The sequence below is a fragment of the Nerophis ophidion genome, linkage group LG29, assembly GCF_033978795.1.
Source record: "Nerophis ophidion isolate RoL-2023_Sa linkage group LG29, RoL_Noph_v1.0, whole genome shotgun sequence".
Classification (NCBI taxonomy): Eukaryota; Metazoa; Chordata; class Actinopteri; order Syngnathiformes; family Syngnathidae; genus Nerophis; species Nerophis ophidion.
The window spans coordinates 8,768,874-8,784,912 of NC_084639.1; the positions used below are offsets into that span (position 1 = coordinate 8,768,874).

The window sequence follows — 16,039 nt, forward strand, 5'->3', positions numbered from 1 at the left end:
TTGGAGCATCCATCGTATCCCAAAATCTTACAACAATGAAACTAATAACTATAATAACAATAATAATTAAAGCTGCAAGCAGCGATGGACGGGACCGACTTTTGCTGGTGTTTCCTGCCTTTACCCATTCAAAATATCTTTACCTGCACATTACCTACCTTCCCTGCATCCTGGGGTCACATTGGTGCTTCTTTCTTTCACCCATACATGCTGGTGCTTCCTGCCATCACCCAGACAACATATCTTTACCTGCACATTACCTACCTTCTCTGTATCCTGGTGTCAAACTGGTGCCTCCTTCTTTCACCCAGTCAACATATCTTTACCCGCACAGTACCTAACTTCTCTGCATTGTGTGGTCACGCTGGTGCCTTTTGCTTTTAAGCGGCCATCTTGAGATGGCATCAGCACAGAAGTTCTTTGAAGGCTCGTAAAATCAAAACCGGAGCAGTTAGAAAAACTCTTTGCGCAACTTTTAATCAGAAGGGTCCAATCTCTTTCCTGTGCGAGTTTGAAGCTGAGACAACAAACGCGCTCAGAGGAGATACTGTTTGAAAAAAGGTGACGGGTTTTTACAAAACTTTTGTTTTGAAGGGGTAATTGCCAACTTCCTGTTGATTTTTGCTGAAGGATGTCAATTAATGAAATGTAGGTCTAAGTGAGACCTACATAGAGTCATGTCTCTACGACATTCCTACCGGAAGTTACAAGCAGTTTTGTCTGTGTTTTCTTCCCAAGAGCAGTTTTGTCAGTGTTTTATTCTTAAGGGGCGCTAGAGCGCAATTTTGAGTTTTGGGGATGGTTATTTTATGAGAACGCAATTTTCACCAGTCCTGATGTGAGTTTTGAAGCATTTTAAGGGGGTCAAATTACAGCTCAAAGAGGCAAAAATTATATTTTTTAAGGAAACTTTTGTTTGGAAGGGGTTTTTGCCAACTTCCTGTTGATTTTTACTGAAGGAGGTTAGTGTAGGAAATCTAGGTCTAAGTCAGACCTACATAAAGGTTGTTGTTTCATGTCTCTACGACATTCCTAACGGAAGTTACAAGCAGTTTTGTCCGTGTTTTTTCTTAGGGGGCGCTAGAGCACAATTTTGAGATTTTTTTTATTTTTTTAATTAGACCGCAATTTTCGTCAGTCCTGATGTGTGTGTTAACTTTGGTGAGTTTTGAAGCATGTTAAGGGGGTCAAATTACAGCTCAAAGAGGCGGCGGTATAATAATAATTAAACCTTAGAAATACAATAGGGTTCTCTGTCCCAAAGGGACATTCGGTCCCTAATAACAATAATAATCCTTTGTTGGGGCTTACCGACGAGCAGAGCTTCCCTCTCTGAGTGGACCGGAGTTGTCTGCCTCTTCTCTGTCGGACCTTCCTTCTCCTGACTGCAGGACACCAGCTCCTGCGAACACACACACACACACACACATGGCATTGCATGAGGAAGCGGCACGGGACGAGCAGACAATCAAAACAAGGAATATGAAGTGGAAGGCGCGCTGGCGGCACATCATCCTTTCGTGGCGGGAACAATGAGGATGGGATAATGAGGCGAGGGTGGGTACTTTGCCTGGAGCTACTCTTCTGTTGGCGAGATGAAATGTGCACACACGCACGCACACACACACACACACACACACACACACACACACCGTGTACTTGGAAAGAGGATGATCAAACTGCTTGTTTCCTATCTGTGACAGGTGGCAGACAGAGCGAGGAGTGTTTGGCGTCCTGCGTAACATTGTGTGTTATGTGCACCACCCCAACTCTGTCCCACTTTGTGTGCAGGCTGATTTATTTGGCGAGGACAGTGGCTGCTGTGACCGTGCAGGGGGAGGAAGGTCTCACACTCACATTGGCTTGATTGGCGGCTTGATTGGCAGCCTCCTCGCCGCCGACACTCTCGTCCTGATCGCATCCCTCCAGCTGCAACATATCAGCAACATGTGAGTAAGTGGAGCAATCGACACATAATACAATGTCAATAACCTCCAACAATCCCTGGTCCTGACCTCTGGACTTGTCTTTTCAACTATTTCAACTTGGCAGTTGGCCGACTCGACGGAAAATGCTAAACAGCTACCATTTTAGCAACCAGCGAGGACACAATTTAGCAAGAAATACATTCAAAAGTCTTCCTTGCTCTTTCAGCACTTTCTCAAGCATGTTGGGAAAACATCAGCAGACGAGGACGCAAAATAGAATAATAGTAGTCTGCGTGCTTATTTTCTCGTTTCTTAGCCCTCAAGCTGCTTTAACCTGCTCAGTGTCCTTGTGGTTAGATCAGGGGTCACCAACGCGGTGCCCGCGGGCACCAGGTAGCCCGTAAGGACCAGATGAGTCGCCCGCTGGCCTGTTCTAAAAATAGCATCAAGTAGCAGCACTTACCAGTGAGCTGCCTCTATTTTTTTCATGTTATTTATTTACTAACAAGCTGGTCTCGCTTTGCTCGACATTTTTAATTCTAAGAGACAAAACTCAGATAGAATTTGAAAATCCAAGAACATATTTTAAAGACTTGGTCTTCACTTGTTTAAATAAATTCATTTATTTTTTTTGCTTTGCTTCTTATAACTTTCAGAAAGACAATTTTAGAGAAAAAATACAACCATAAAAATGATTCTAGGATTTTTAAACACATCCATCCATCCATTTTCTACCGCTTATTTCCTTTTGGGGTCGCGGGCGCCTATCTCAGCTACAATCGGGCGGAAGGCAGGGTACACCCTGGACAAGTCGCCACCTCATCGCAGGGCCAACACAGATAGACAGACAACATTCACACTCACATTCACACACTAGGGACCATTTAGTGTTGCCAATCTACCTAAACACATATACCTTTTAAATTCCTTCCCTTTCTTTCCTGACAATTTAAATCAACGTTCAAGTATTTTTTTTTTTGTTATTGTGAAGTGAAGTGAATGATATTTATATAGCGCTTTTCCTCTAGTGACTCAAAGCGCTTTACATAGTGAAACCCAACATCTAAGTTACATTTAAACCAGTGTGGGTGGCACTGGGAGCAGGTGGGTAAAGTGTCTTGCCCAAGGACACAACGGCAGTGACTAGGATGGCGGAAGCGGGGATTGAACCTGCAACCCTCAAGTTGCTGGCAGAGCCGCTCTACCAACCGAGCTATACCCGCCCCAAAGAATAATAAATACATTTTAATTTAATTGTTCATTTTAGCTTCTGTTTTTTCGCCTAAGAATATTTGTGAAATATTTCTTCAAACTTATGATTAAAATTCCCAAAAAATATTCTGGCAAATCTAGAAAACCTGTGGAATCAAATTTAAATCTTATTTCAAAGTCTTGAATTTCTTTTAACATTTTTGTTCTGGAAAATGTAGAAGAAATAATGATTTGTCTTTGTAAGTAATATAGCTTGGTCCAATTTGTTATATATTCTAACAAAGTGCAGACTGGATTTTAACCTATTTAAAACATGTCATCAAAATTCTAAAATTAATCTAGTTTTTCTCTTCATTTTTTTCCGTTGAATTTTGAATTTCAAAGAGTCGAAATTGAAGATAAACTATGTTTCAAAATTTAATTTTCATTTTTTGTGTGTTTTCTCCTCTTTTAAACCGTTCGATTAAGTTATTTTTTTTCATCATTTATTCTCTAAAAAAAAAACCTTCCGTAAAAGGAAAAAATATGTACGACGGAATGAAAGACAGAAATACCCATTTTTTTATATATATATATAGATTTATTTATTAAAGGTAAATTGAGCAAATTGGCTATTTCTGGCAATTTATTTAAGTGTGTATCAAACTGGTAGCCCTTCGCATTAATCAGTACCCAAGAAGTAGCTCTTGGTTTCAAAAAGGTTGGTGACCCCTGGGTTAGAGTCTCCGCCCTGAGATCAGTAGGTCGTGAGTTCAAATCCCGACCCATTCATACCAAAGACTATAAAAGTAGGAGCCATTACCTCCCTGCTTGGCACTCCGCATCAAGGGGTTGGAATTGGGGGTTACATCACCAAAAATGATTCCCAAGCGCGGCCACCGCTGCTGCTCACTGCTCCCCTCACCTCCCAGGGGGTGAACAAGGGGATGGGTCAAATGCAGAGGGTAATTTCACCACACCTAGTGTGTGTGTGTCACAATCATTGGTACTTTAACTTTAACAACGTCATGCATCCAGTGACATAACGTGGAGTTCTATGCAGGTGGAATTTTGCTTATCACAAGTGGTAGAAAATGGATAGATGGAGGGATTCACAAGCTCTACACAAGACAAGACCACACTTTTTTTTTTTTGATGAATTCTAAATAAATGTGAGCAAAAATTGAGTCAATGGGAGGTCCTCTATTCCGCCCATAAAACCCAATAAACAACCATCTAAAAAGCACCAACAATACTCCATTTATGTCTCGTGACCTGAATTTGCAATATTGTTATAATGAGAGCTAATGAGGACCTATTTTTAGCGATATTGTTATTATAAGAGCTAATAATGAGGACCTACTTTTAGCAATATTGTATTATAAGAGCTAACGATTAGGACCTTTTTTTTTTTTTTAGCAATATTGTTATTATAAGAGAAAACAATGACAACCTATTTTTACTGATACTGTTATTAAAAGAGCTAATGAGGACCTATTTTTAGCAATATTGTTATCATAAGAGCTAATGACTAGAAGCTAATTTTGTTAGCGGTATTGTTATTATAAAGGGGCTAAAAATGAGAACCTATTTTTTGCGATGTTATTATAAGAGCTACTAATGAAGACCTATTTTTTAAGCGATATTGTTATAAGCGCTAACGACAAGAACCTATTGTTTTTTAGCAATATTGTTATTATAAGTGCTATTAATGAGGACCTATTTTTTAACAATATTGTTATAATAGGAGCTCATGAGGACCTATTTTTAGCGATATTGTTATTATAAGAGCTAACGATGAGAACCTATTTTTTTTTGTGAAATTGTTATAATAATAAGAGCTAATAATGATAACCTATTTTTTTGTGATATTGTTATGAGAAGAGCTAACGACAAGAATCTATTGTTTTTTAGCAATATTGTTATTATAAGAGCTAATAATGAGGACCTATTTTAGCGATATTGTTATTATAAGAGCTAATAATGAGAACCCATTTTTTGTTTTAGCAATATTGTTATTATAAGAGCTAACGACAAAGACCTATTTTTAGCGATATTGTTATTATAAGAGCCACTTAGAGCCATTTAATTTATTTTTTTTAAATGGGGAACTAGTACTTTTCAAACAAAGAGTGTAGCACCGTTTTTGATTGATTAGTACTGCGATACCATACTATAAAAGAGAAAACAGAACTAGTTTAAATATTGTGTTGATAATGGCATGTTGTCAACAGCACTCACCATAAATACATTTAAAAAATGCACAGTTAATACATGTGATCGGTATCGGTCGATCTTACTCTTGGATGATCGTTATCGTAATCGGCAGGATGAAACATCCCAACAAAAGCGGGCTACCTTCTGGTTCTTCACACCTCATTATGGATGACATAATTAATAAATAGGCTGTTACCTCCACTACGGAAGCGTGAATTGTTTCACTGGGATTTGTTTGCTGGCGCGAAAAAGTAATCTGATGTCCTGAATATGACGCTGCAGATCAGGATACAGGTCCTTACCTTTAGGATAGAATAGAATAGTATAGAAAGTACTCTATTGATCCCTGGGGGAAATTCAGAACCACAGTTCGCTCACAATAGACAATAAAAACTCAAGATACTTTTTTTTTACATGTTAATAATATAAATACAGTATTATACAGCATTATTCACATGTATATGTATATATACTGTATCTATATGTGTGTGTGTATATGTATATATATATATATATATATATATATATATATATATATATATATATATATATATATATATATATATCAAGCTGGCACAAGTGGCAAAAAAGACTGAGAACATTGACGAATGCTCATCAAAGACTTATTTGGATCATCCCACAAGTGAACAGGCTACTTGGGAACAGGTGGGTGTTATGATTGGTGATACTTTTAAGAAACGTACTTTACTTGTCGAGGATTAGTGATTTAGAAGGAGCTAGCGGGCCATGTTTTAAAGCACCTCTTCCCGAGGACGTTTCAGTGTTATAATGTCACCAAAAAAGGAATTTATTGAACACCTTAATAAAAATGGTGGACTTACGCAAAGCTTTTTGGGTAAAGTGCTACCATATATGGAGATATCTGCTGTTGTTATTATGCAAAACACGTCACTGAAGTCTCAAATTCCAAGCGGCTTGTTTGGAAGAAGGCAAGATTGTTTTCTGAATATCTCCGCCATGCGTCCGTGGTTTGATTTCACATTTACGAGTCTCTACGGCACGGGTCACCAACCTTTTTGAAACCAAGAGCTACTTCTTGGGTACTGATTAATGCGAAGGGCTACCAGTTTGATACACACTTAAATAAATTGCCAGAAATAACCAATTTGCTCAATTTACTTTTAATAAATAAATCTATATATATATATAAAAATGTGTATTTCTGTCTGTCATTCCGTCGTAATTTTTTTCCTTTTACGGAAGGTTTTTTTGTAAAGAATAAATGATGAAAAAACACTTAATTGAACGGTTTAAAAGAGGAGAAAACAGGAAAAAAATTTACATTAAATTTTGAAACATAGTTTATCTTCAATTTCTACTCTTTAAAATTCCAAATTCAACCGAAAAAAAAGGAAGAGAAAAACTAGCTAATTCGAATCTTTTTGAAAAAATTAAAAAAATGATTTCTGGAACATCATTAGTAATTTTTCCTGATTAAGATTCATTTTAGAATTTTGATGCCATGTTTTGAATAGGTCAAAATCCAATCTGCACTTTGTTAGAATATATAACAAATTGGACCATGATATATTTCTAACAAAGACAAATCATTATTTCTTCTAGATTTTCCAGAACAACAATTTTAAAATAAATCCAAAAGACTTTAAAATAAGTTTAAATTTGATTCTACAGATTTTCTAGATTTGCCAGAATATTTTTTTGAATTTCAATCATAATAAGTTCCAAGAAATATTTCACAAATATTCTTCGTCAAAAAAACAGAAGCTAAAATGAATAATTAAATTAAAATGTATTTATTATTCTTTACAATAAAAAATAAATGAATTGAACATTGATTTAAATTGTCAGGAAAGAAGAGGAAAAAATTTAAAAGGTAAAAAGTTACCGGTAAATGTGTTTAAAAATCCTAAAATAATTTTTAAGGTTGTATTTTTTCTCTAAAATTATCTTTCTTAAATAAATGAATTTATTTAAACAATTAAATGAATTTATCTAAACAAGTGAAGAACAAGTCTTTAAAATATTTTCTTGGATTTTCAAATTCTATTTGAGTTTTGTCTCTCTTAAAATTGAAAATGTCGAGCAAAGCGAGACCAGCTTGCTAGTAAATAAATACAATTTTAAAAATAGAGGCAGCTCACTGGTAAGTGCTGCTATTTGAGCTGTTTTTAGAACAGGCCAGCGGGCTACTCATCTGGTCATTACGGGCTACCTGGTGCCCGCGGGCACCGCGTTGGTGACCCCTGCACTACGGGGATCCCTAATACACAACAACAGGTTTTACATAACAGGACCCCGAAAGGAAAAGGACTGCACTCTGCATGCAGGCCCATAATTGATTGATTGAAAAGCAGGGTACAATCCACATGGTAAACCTTTATGGTAAGCAGGACTAACACAATCCATTGTTGTTAGATGTGTGGTTCATTGTTGTTATTAAAAAGTCTGTTTACTTGACTATATATGACAACGTGATGGCAGTGCATTATTTGTCTGATGTGATCATTTTTGGCTGCTCTTTCTGGCCCGGCCTATAGGTGGTGCTGTTGGAGTGGACTAAGCCGACACCAAGTGTGGCCCGCCTACTTTTGCATGGACTTCAACAGAGTAAATCCATGAAAATGTGTCACTAGGAGTTGTAAAATTAGTTAGAAGGTAAGCATTCCAGTTTATTATGGGCCGATTTTACTAGCAACCTTTTTAGTGGGAATAAACTGCTGTTGACGCAGCTTTTTTCCCTCCTTTAATTACAGATAAGCCAGTTTTTTTTCTTTTAGTTGTACATTTTAGCACTGCGAGTGTCGTGCGACTCGCGGCTGCCTTTTAAAGGCCGTCGGAGCTCTGGTCATGAATAAAAGGGTGACAGCAGCTTGAAAAAATAAAGAAAACTGATTGAAACCTACTCATTCTAACTTCAGCTCAGGCAACATTGATCTAAATGATATTTAAGGACATAAATAGAACAAAACAATCTTATTTTACACTCAATCTAAGGCAAGGGTCTCAGACGTTATTTTTCGGCCCTCACCTTAGCACGAAAGTTTAATGTTAGTACGGCCCGCAATTTTTATATGAATGCCGCTTGACAGCGTTGTGTGCGGAGCTGAAGGAATCTACCAATCACGGTGTGGTATGTAAATTTAGAGAGCCGAACATTGACGTCACTTGCCGCTGTTCCACTAGACCCGCAGGCGCTCTTCCTCCCTCGCTCGGCCGCCTGATAGCTCTATCAATTTCTCCCTCTCTCTCTCGCTCCCTCCCTTCCCCAGCGTTCCGGTAGCTTCCGAAGCACTCCGCCAAAGAACCAAGCGACAATACAAAACTGTGGCGCACTGCGCTACCGCGCTGATACTCCGACAGAGTCGTTGGCTAACTGTGCTACCATAACTGTAAACTCCACCCCATCCCATTGGCTCCAGACAGAGACCATTTTTGTTATTTGGGTCCAAAATGGCTCTTTCAACAATCTGGGTTGCCTACCCCTGCGTAAGGGGAAAAGCGGCAAATGAGTGAAAGCGACAGAGACGAGGGTTTTCTTAAATGCCTGGCTGCAATCACACCGCGACACCTGTCCGTCAGTAATAACAGTCCCCGATAACCTGGACCAACTCAAACCGTTACATGTTATTTTTTATTGTTTAATTTGCATTTCCTCACACGATGAACACTACATAATATTCTATATGACGCCGGATAACGCTCCGGGGGCCGTCACTTTTTTGCGCTCGCTATCCCGGTATTATACGCCGTCCGCCGTGTTGCTGTAGGGAGGAAAAGCGGAACGACACACATCGTCGGCTAAATACAAATATATTCCACAACCCCAAACACGTCTTTTTCAAAGCCTGCAGTGAAGAGAAAGGTTAGTGATGAGCAAAGACAATTCCAGGAAAAATGGGAGATGCAATATTCCTTTGTTGAGTACATCGGAATTCTGGGAATTAGTTCTGTTGTGTTGCGGTGCAAATATTCTCCCAAAAATTGTTTGTTATTGTTGCTAACATGCTATGTAGTTAGATAGATAGTACTTTATTTATTTATTTATTATTTATTTATTAAGTACTAACATGCTATGTAGGCTAGCTGTATACATATTGCAGCATTTGTAGGTATATTTGAGCTCATTTAGTTTCCTTTAAGTCCTCTTAATTCAATTTATATCTCATGACACACTATCTGTATGTAATGTGGCTTTTAATTTTCTGCGGCTCCAGACAGATTTTGTTGTTGTTGTATTTTTGGTCCAATATGGCTCTTTCAACATTTTGGGTTGCCGATCTCTGGTATATTCAAAAGTGGCCTTATTTCAGCGGGTGGATTCGAGCAGAAAGCAGTGTAGATATCAGTTGAAAGAGTTATTCCTTAGCTCCAAAGTTGCACTGAAGTGTTTTTTTGGGCAGTTAAGCAGGCACAAACCAATCAATACGTAACCTCGTGCTCTCCGCCAATGTACCAGATGCAATTGCAGTGCGGAATAATGAGCAGCAGCCGCGGGACTGAAAGGTGTGGAACTCAAAGTAAAATATATTCGGTAAGGACAATGAAGCATCTTGATGATGTGTCGGGAACGATCGTCAATGGCTGGAAAAGGATCTCCTCAACATGACAAATCACCCAACAAGTGGCGCTAATCTTCAGGCAAACGCGCCCAGGAATAGATTTTTCTGTCCGAATTTAATGAGGCTGTCTTTCACAACTCATGGAATTTAATTACCATATTTCATGGAGCGGGGGTTGCATTTATAAATGAAAGAAAAAGAAAAAAACATCACGCTATCGACACGCCTGTCAAATCGGCTTGACCGGGAAAAAGGCAACCTGCTTGAAAATCTCTATGGAGACTGTAATGTCATCTCGCCACGCTTTAACAACCAGCCGCTGCTCACATGCATTAGCGAATGGTATTGGGAATCTGAGCCCGGAACACGAGTCAATGCAGCATTGTATCGAGCGTCAGTCTAAATCGATGTTGCGCCGTTCGGATGGGAAACGGGTCTTAATGGCGGCAGCACGAGGAACAAGAGGTGATCTCAGGTCGGAGCAGGACTGATGACAGCCAACTGAAGTTTGGTGGTGGAGCTAATGAGCTGGTTGTTTGCCCCGGCCCACTAAATTAGGATGCAAAAATAACGAGACTTGACATTCAATAAAGCACCTTCAAGTCTGGGTATGGTCCATAATCTTGCTCTCATTGTACCGTTTGTCCTTTCTGACTTGCTGTACTTGATTTCTCTCATGATGATCCCTTAAAGGCAAACTCTAAAAATGTTAAATAAATAAAATATCTGTTAGTGATGTCCACAGGAGTCAAACTCAGGGCCCCTGGGGTCATATCCAGTTCGAGATGCTACCTCAGTAGAAGCATTTAAGTCTCACTTTAAAACTCATCTGTATACTCTAGCCTTTAAATAGACCTCCTTTTTAGACCAGTTGATCTGCCGCTTCTTTTCTTTTTCTCCTATGTCCCCCCCTCCCTCGTGGAGGGGGTCCGGTCCGATGACCATGGATGAAGTACTGGCTGTCCAGAGTCGAGACCCAGGATGGACCGCTCGCCTGTGTATCGGTTGGGGACATCTCTATGCTGCTGATGCGCCTCCGCTTGGGATGGTTTCCTGTGGACGGGACTCTCGCTGCTGTCTTGGATCCGCTTTGAACTGAACTCTCGCGGCTGTGTTGGAGCCACTATGGATTGAACTTTCACAGTATCATGTTAGACCCGCTCGACATCCATTGCTTTCGGTCCCCTAGGGGGGGGGGGGGTTCTCATAGTCAGCATTGTCACTGGCATCCCACTGGGTGTGATTTCTCCCTGCCCACTTGGTTTGAGTTTTTCTTGCCTTATGTGGGTTCTTCCGAGGATGTCGTAATGGTTTGTACAGTCATTTGAGACATTTGTGATTTAGGGCTATATAAATAAACATTGATTGATTGATTGATTGATATCCGGCCCGCTACATCGTTTTTATGTGGCCCGAAAAAGCCTTTTCTTCGTCATTGTATTCAATTTGTCATTTTGCACTGCAAGCAATTTTATTTATTTAAAACTTGATCTAATATTGCATCATGAATGAATGTATGATCCAAAAATCTTCTGTTCGAATCAAATTAAGTACTTATTTAGCCATCAAATTGTACACAGTAAAAATGATTTGGTAACACTTTAGTATGGGGAACATAATCACCATTAATTAGTTGATTATTAACATGCACATGAGTAACATATTGGCTCTTAATTAGTCATTATTATGTACTTATTATTACCTTGTTCTGCATGGCCTTATTATACAAGCAGTAAGCCTAATAGCCTAAGAGTCTTCCTTCAATAACCTCAGAATTATTGCTTATTAGTAACCCTAACCATAACCCTTATATGTTCCTCTAGTGTCCAAATAACTCTAAATTAAGTCTTTGTTCCTTAGAATATGTTCTCCATACTATCCATATTCTTCCGCTTATCCGAGGTCAGGTCGCGGGGGCAGCAGCCTAAGCAGGGAAGCCCAGACTTTCCTCTCCCCAACCACTTCGTCCAGCTCTTCCCGGGGGATCCCGAGGCATTCCCAGGCCAGCCGGGAGACATAGTCTTCCCAACGTGTCCTGGGTCTTCCCTGTGGCCTCCTACTGGTTGGACGTGCCCTAAACATCTTCCTAGGGAGGCGTTCGGGTGGCATCCTGACCAGATGCCCGAACCACCTCATCTGGCTCCTCTCAATGTGGAGGAGCAGCAGTTTTACTTTGAGCTCCTCCCAGAAGGCAGAGCTGCTCACCCTATCTCTAAGGGAGAGCCAGGAAACTCATTTCGGCCGCTTGTACCCGTGATCTTGTCCTTTCGTTCATAACCCAAAGCTCATGACCATAGGTGAGGATGGGAACGTAGATCGACCCGTAAATTGAGAGCTTTGCCTTCCGGCTCAGCTCCTTCTTCACCACAACGGATCGATACAGCGTTCGCTTTACTGAAGACGCCGCACCGATCCCCCTGTCGATCACACAATCCACTCTTCCCTCACTCGGCGATATATCGATATACTCAATATAACGCGGGTTTGTCACGGTACGTGTATTTGTATTGAACCATTTCGGTACGGGGGTGTACCAAACGAGTTTCTAAGCTAACAAGCTCCTTTGCGTCTTCTGCCTCTGTCTCAGCACCCAGCATTGTCCCACCCACACAACCATCTGATTGGTTACATGTATAGCAGTAACAGCCAATCAGCAGTGCGTATTCAGAGCGGGAACAGCCAATCAGCAGTGCTTATTCAGAGCGCATGTAGTAAATGCTTCAGCGTCGAGCAGATAGGTAGGTGTTTAGCAGGTGAGCATAAGGCAGCGTACTCTCCCCAAATGATAATAAACACCTCCCAGTCACAACTACTACTAACATCACTGTGAGCCAATTGACCTTCTAGAACATGGGTGTCAAACTCTGGCCCGCGGGCCAAATTTGGCCCGCCGTGTAATTTAATTTGGCCCTTGAGGCAATATCAATTTAGCATTAGAGCTGGCCCGCCGGTGTTATACAGCGTCGGTGCCGCTGTAACACCACATTCACCGCTAATACTCATACTTGCCAACCCTCCTAATTTTCCCGATAGACTCCCGAAGTTCAGTGCCCCTCCCGAAAATCTCCCGGGGCAACCATTCTCCCGAATTTCTACCGATTTCCACCTGGACAACTGTATTGGGGGCGTGCATTTAAGGCACCGCCTTTAGCGTTCTCTACAACCTGTCGTAACGTCGGCTTTTCTTCCATACTAACAGCGTGTCACAAATTATTTGTGGCTTTTACACACACACACACACACACACACACACACACACACACACACACACACACACACACACACACACACACACACACACACACACACACACACACACACACACACACACACACACACACACACACACACGTGAATGCAAGGCATACTTGGTCAACAGCCATACAGGTCACACTGAGGGTGGCCGTATAAACAACTTTGGCACTGTTACAAATATGCGCCACACTGTGAACCCACACCAAACAAGAATGAAAAACACATTTCGGGTGAACATCCGCACCGAAACACAACAGAACAAATACCCAGAAACTCTTGCAGCACTAATTCTTCCGGGAAACTTCCAGCAAACTGACCAATAATTAACGTTTTATTCATGCATTTTCTCTTAAAACTTCAGGGCTTGAATGTTTGGTTCATTCATTATTGTTATTTTATTTTCAAATTTATTATTAGCCTGTGGAAAAAATTTGATATTTACCTCAAAAGATTGCAAATAGAAAAAAGACATACCATTTTTATTTAAATTGTATTTGATATGCCATTGATATTCTTTTAATTATTAATATTATTATTTGACACTGGATTTTGCATGTCACTATAAAGTTATATAAGCCTTGCTTGTTCAATATTTAATGCAAAACTTGTTTGGGTCCCTATTAAAAGGTTAATTTGTTCAACCTTGGCCCGCGGCTTTGTTCCATTTAAAATTTTGGCCCACTCTGTATTTGAGTTTGACACCCCTGTTCTAGAAACTTAAACTGCAGCTCAGCTCGTTCGCAGTTCTGGCTTGAGGTGAAGGCTACTTAGCTTTTAGCGTAACGTTAGCTCATTTTGCCGTGTGTGTGTGTTTTACGGACAGAAAAGCTTTGAATGGCAGGGTTCCTGCGATCACATGTTGATAAAAATATAACATTTACATAATAAAAATCACCTACAGGCTCCCCAAATGCTGTGATAAATTAAGCATGATGAGTTGATTTGAATTGATTGATTGAAACTTTTATTAGTAGATTGCACAGTTCAGTACATATTCCGTACAATCGACCACTAAATGGTAACACCCGAATAAGTTTTTCAACTTGTTTAAGTCGGGGTCCACGTAAATCAATTCATGGTAAACTTTTTAATGTTGCACTTTTTATATGTCGAAGAAAAGTTTTGTCATTTTATTTAATCTGAGCAACAATTTAAAGCAGTTTAATGTGGATTAACGTGGGCAGAATTATTATAGTGTTCCCAATGTAAAAGGATAAATCCATTGTTTACAAATTTGGTAAATAAACAACCCTCCTTTTTTTTTTTTTCTACCGCTTATTCCCTTTTGGGGTCGCGGGGGGGCGCTGGCGCCTATCTCAGCTACAATCGGGCGGAAGGCGGGGTACACTCTGGACAAGTTGCCACCTCATCACAGGGCCAACACAGATAGACAGACAACATTCACACTCACATTCACACACAATAGGGCCAATTTTAGTGTTGCCAATCAACCTATCGTTGTTTTCTTACTGTACCGAAAATGAACCGAACCGTGACCTCTAAACCGAGGTACAAACCGAACCGAAATTTTTGTGTACCGTTACACCCCTAGTATTAAGTGTTAATTCAAGGCTAAGGAAAAATATTGAGATATGTATCGCGATATCGCCTAAAAGTATTGCGATATTAAAAAAAGGCCATATCACCCACACCTAGTCCTAGGCACTCACAACTTTGAGAACCTCTCCATGTCACTGAGGATGTTGAACTGCAACAATCCATCAATTTTATTGTGAAACTAAGAAGCAAAATATGACTTAATATAAAAGAGGACTGATTAAAACCGGTGTGCCCCCGAGGTGTCACTCTGTGGTTATATGAGCAGCAGACTTGAAAAGATGGATGCCAGCCAATGAATTGGCTCATTTAATAGCAAAGTATAGGGCAATTAGAGTCTATTATAGTGCGCCTTAAAAAAAAAAAAAAAAAGCATGAGCAGAGCTCGTTGGGGAGGGGGAACCAGAACATTGCAACACGGACTGACTGTGCTGGAGACACAAGCAAACAAGATATATTTGGCACCTCGTTTCAAACCAGGGCGCTATTTTTGTGAGACTCAAACAGCTCACTCTGTCCTTTTGTGTTGATTTATACTTCCCGTGTGTGTGTGTGTGTGTGTGTGTGTGTGTGTGTTATGTCACCTGTGTCTTCTGCAGGTTTTGCAGTCCTTCCTTGAGGGTCTGGACTTGTTGGTTGAGCTCCTGCTTGTCCTCCAGACTCTTGTCCAGCTCGGCCTCCCGCTGTTTTAATTCCTCCCTCATCTTCAGCAGTTGCTGCAACACGACACAACACAAGTGCGACGTCAAAAGCTGCTATTTGACAGCCAAAAGGCGAGGGTGAAAAAAAAAAAAAAGCATCTTTGTCAGGCGCAATATTACAAACCTCGTCGCTACACCTGTAAGTGCATGTTAAAGCTCAACTATGCAAAGCGAAAGCCATTTATCAACAACATCCAGAAACGCCGCCGGCTTCTCTGGCCCTGAGATCATCTAAGATGGACTGATGCAAAGTGTAAAAGAGTTCTGTGGTCTGACGAGTCCACATTTCAAATTGTTTTTGGAAATATTCGACATCGTGTCATCCGGACCAAAGGAGAAGTGAACCATCCAGACTGTTATCGACGCAAAGTTCAAAAGCCAGCATCTGTGATGGTATGGGGGTGCATTAGTGCCCAAGGCATGGGTAAGTTGCACATTTGTAAAGGCACCATTAATGCTGAAAGGTACATACAGGTTTTGGAACAACATATGCGTCATGGACGCCCCTGTTTATTTCAGCAAGACAATGCCAAGCCACATTCAGCATGTGTTACAACAGCGTGGCTTCGTCAAAAAAGAGTGCGGGTACTTTCCTGGCCCGCCTGCAGTCCAGACCTGTCTCCTATCGAAAATGTGTGGCGCATTATGA

The 16,039-nt window shown here is 40.4% G+C and overlaps 1 protein-coding gene and 1 long non-coding RNA gene across 8 annotated transcripts in view; one reads left to right on the forward strand and one right to left on the reverse strand.

The window, feature by feature from the left end:
- The window catches only part of enox2 (ecto-NOX disulfide-thiol exchanger 2), a 505,472-nt gene that overhangs the window by 31,213 nt on the left and 458,220 nt on the right, over window positions 1–16,039 (reverse strand). For all 7 annotated transcript variants that reach the window (XM_061891605.1, XM_061891604.1, XM_061891603.1 and 4 more), the window contains 3 exons: window positions 15,274–15,405; window positions 1,858–1,929; window positions 1,312–1,402 (listed from right to left, as the gene is read on the reverse strand). In XM_061891605.1, coding sequence (XP_061747589.1) covers window positions 1,312–1,402; window positions 1,858–1,929; window positions 15,274–15,405 — 295 coding nt within the window. The remainder of the gene's footprint in view (window positions 1–1,311; window positions 1,403–1,857; window positions 1,930–15,273; window positions 15,406–16,039) is intronic.
- LOC133545891 (uncharacterized) lies at window positions 1,382–8,831 on the forward strand. The gene is made up of 3 exons (XR_009804936.1): window positions 1,382–1,557; window positions 1,792–1,949; window positions 7,856–8,831. It is a non-coding gene; the product is annotated as an uncharacterized LOC133545891 (long non-coding RNA).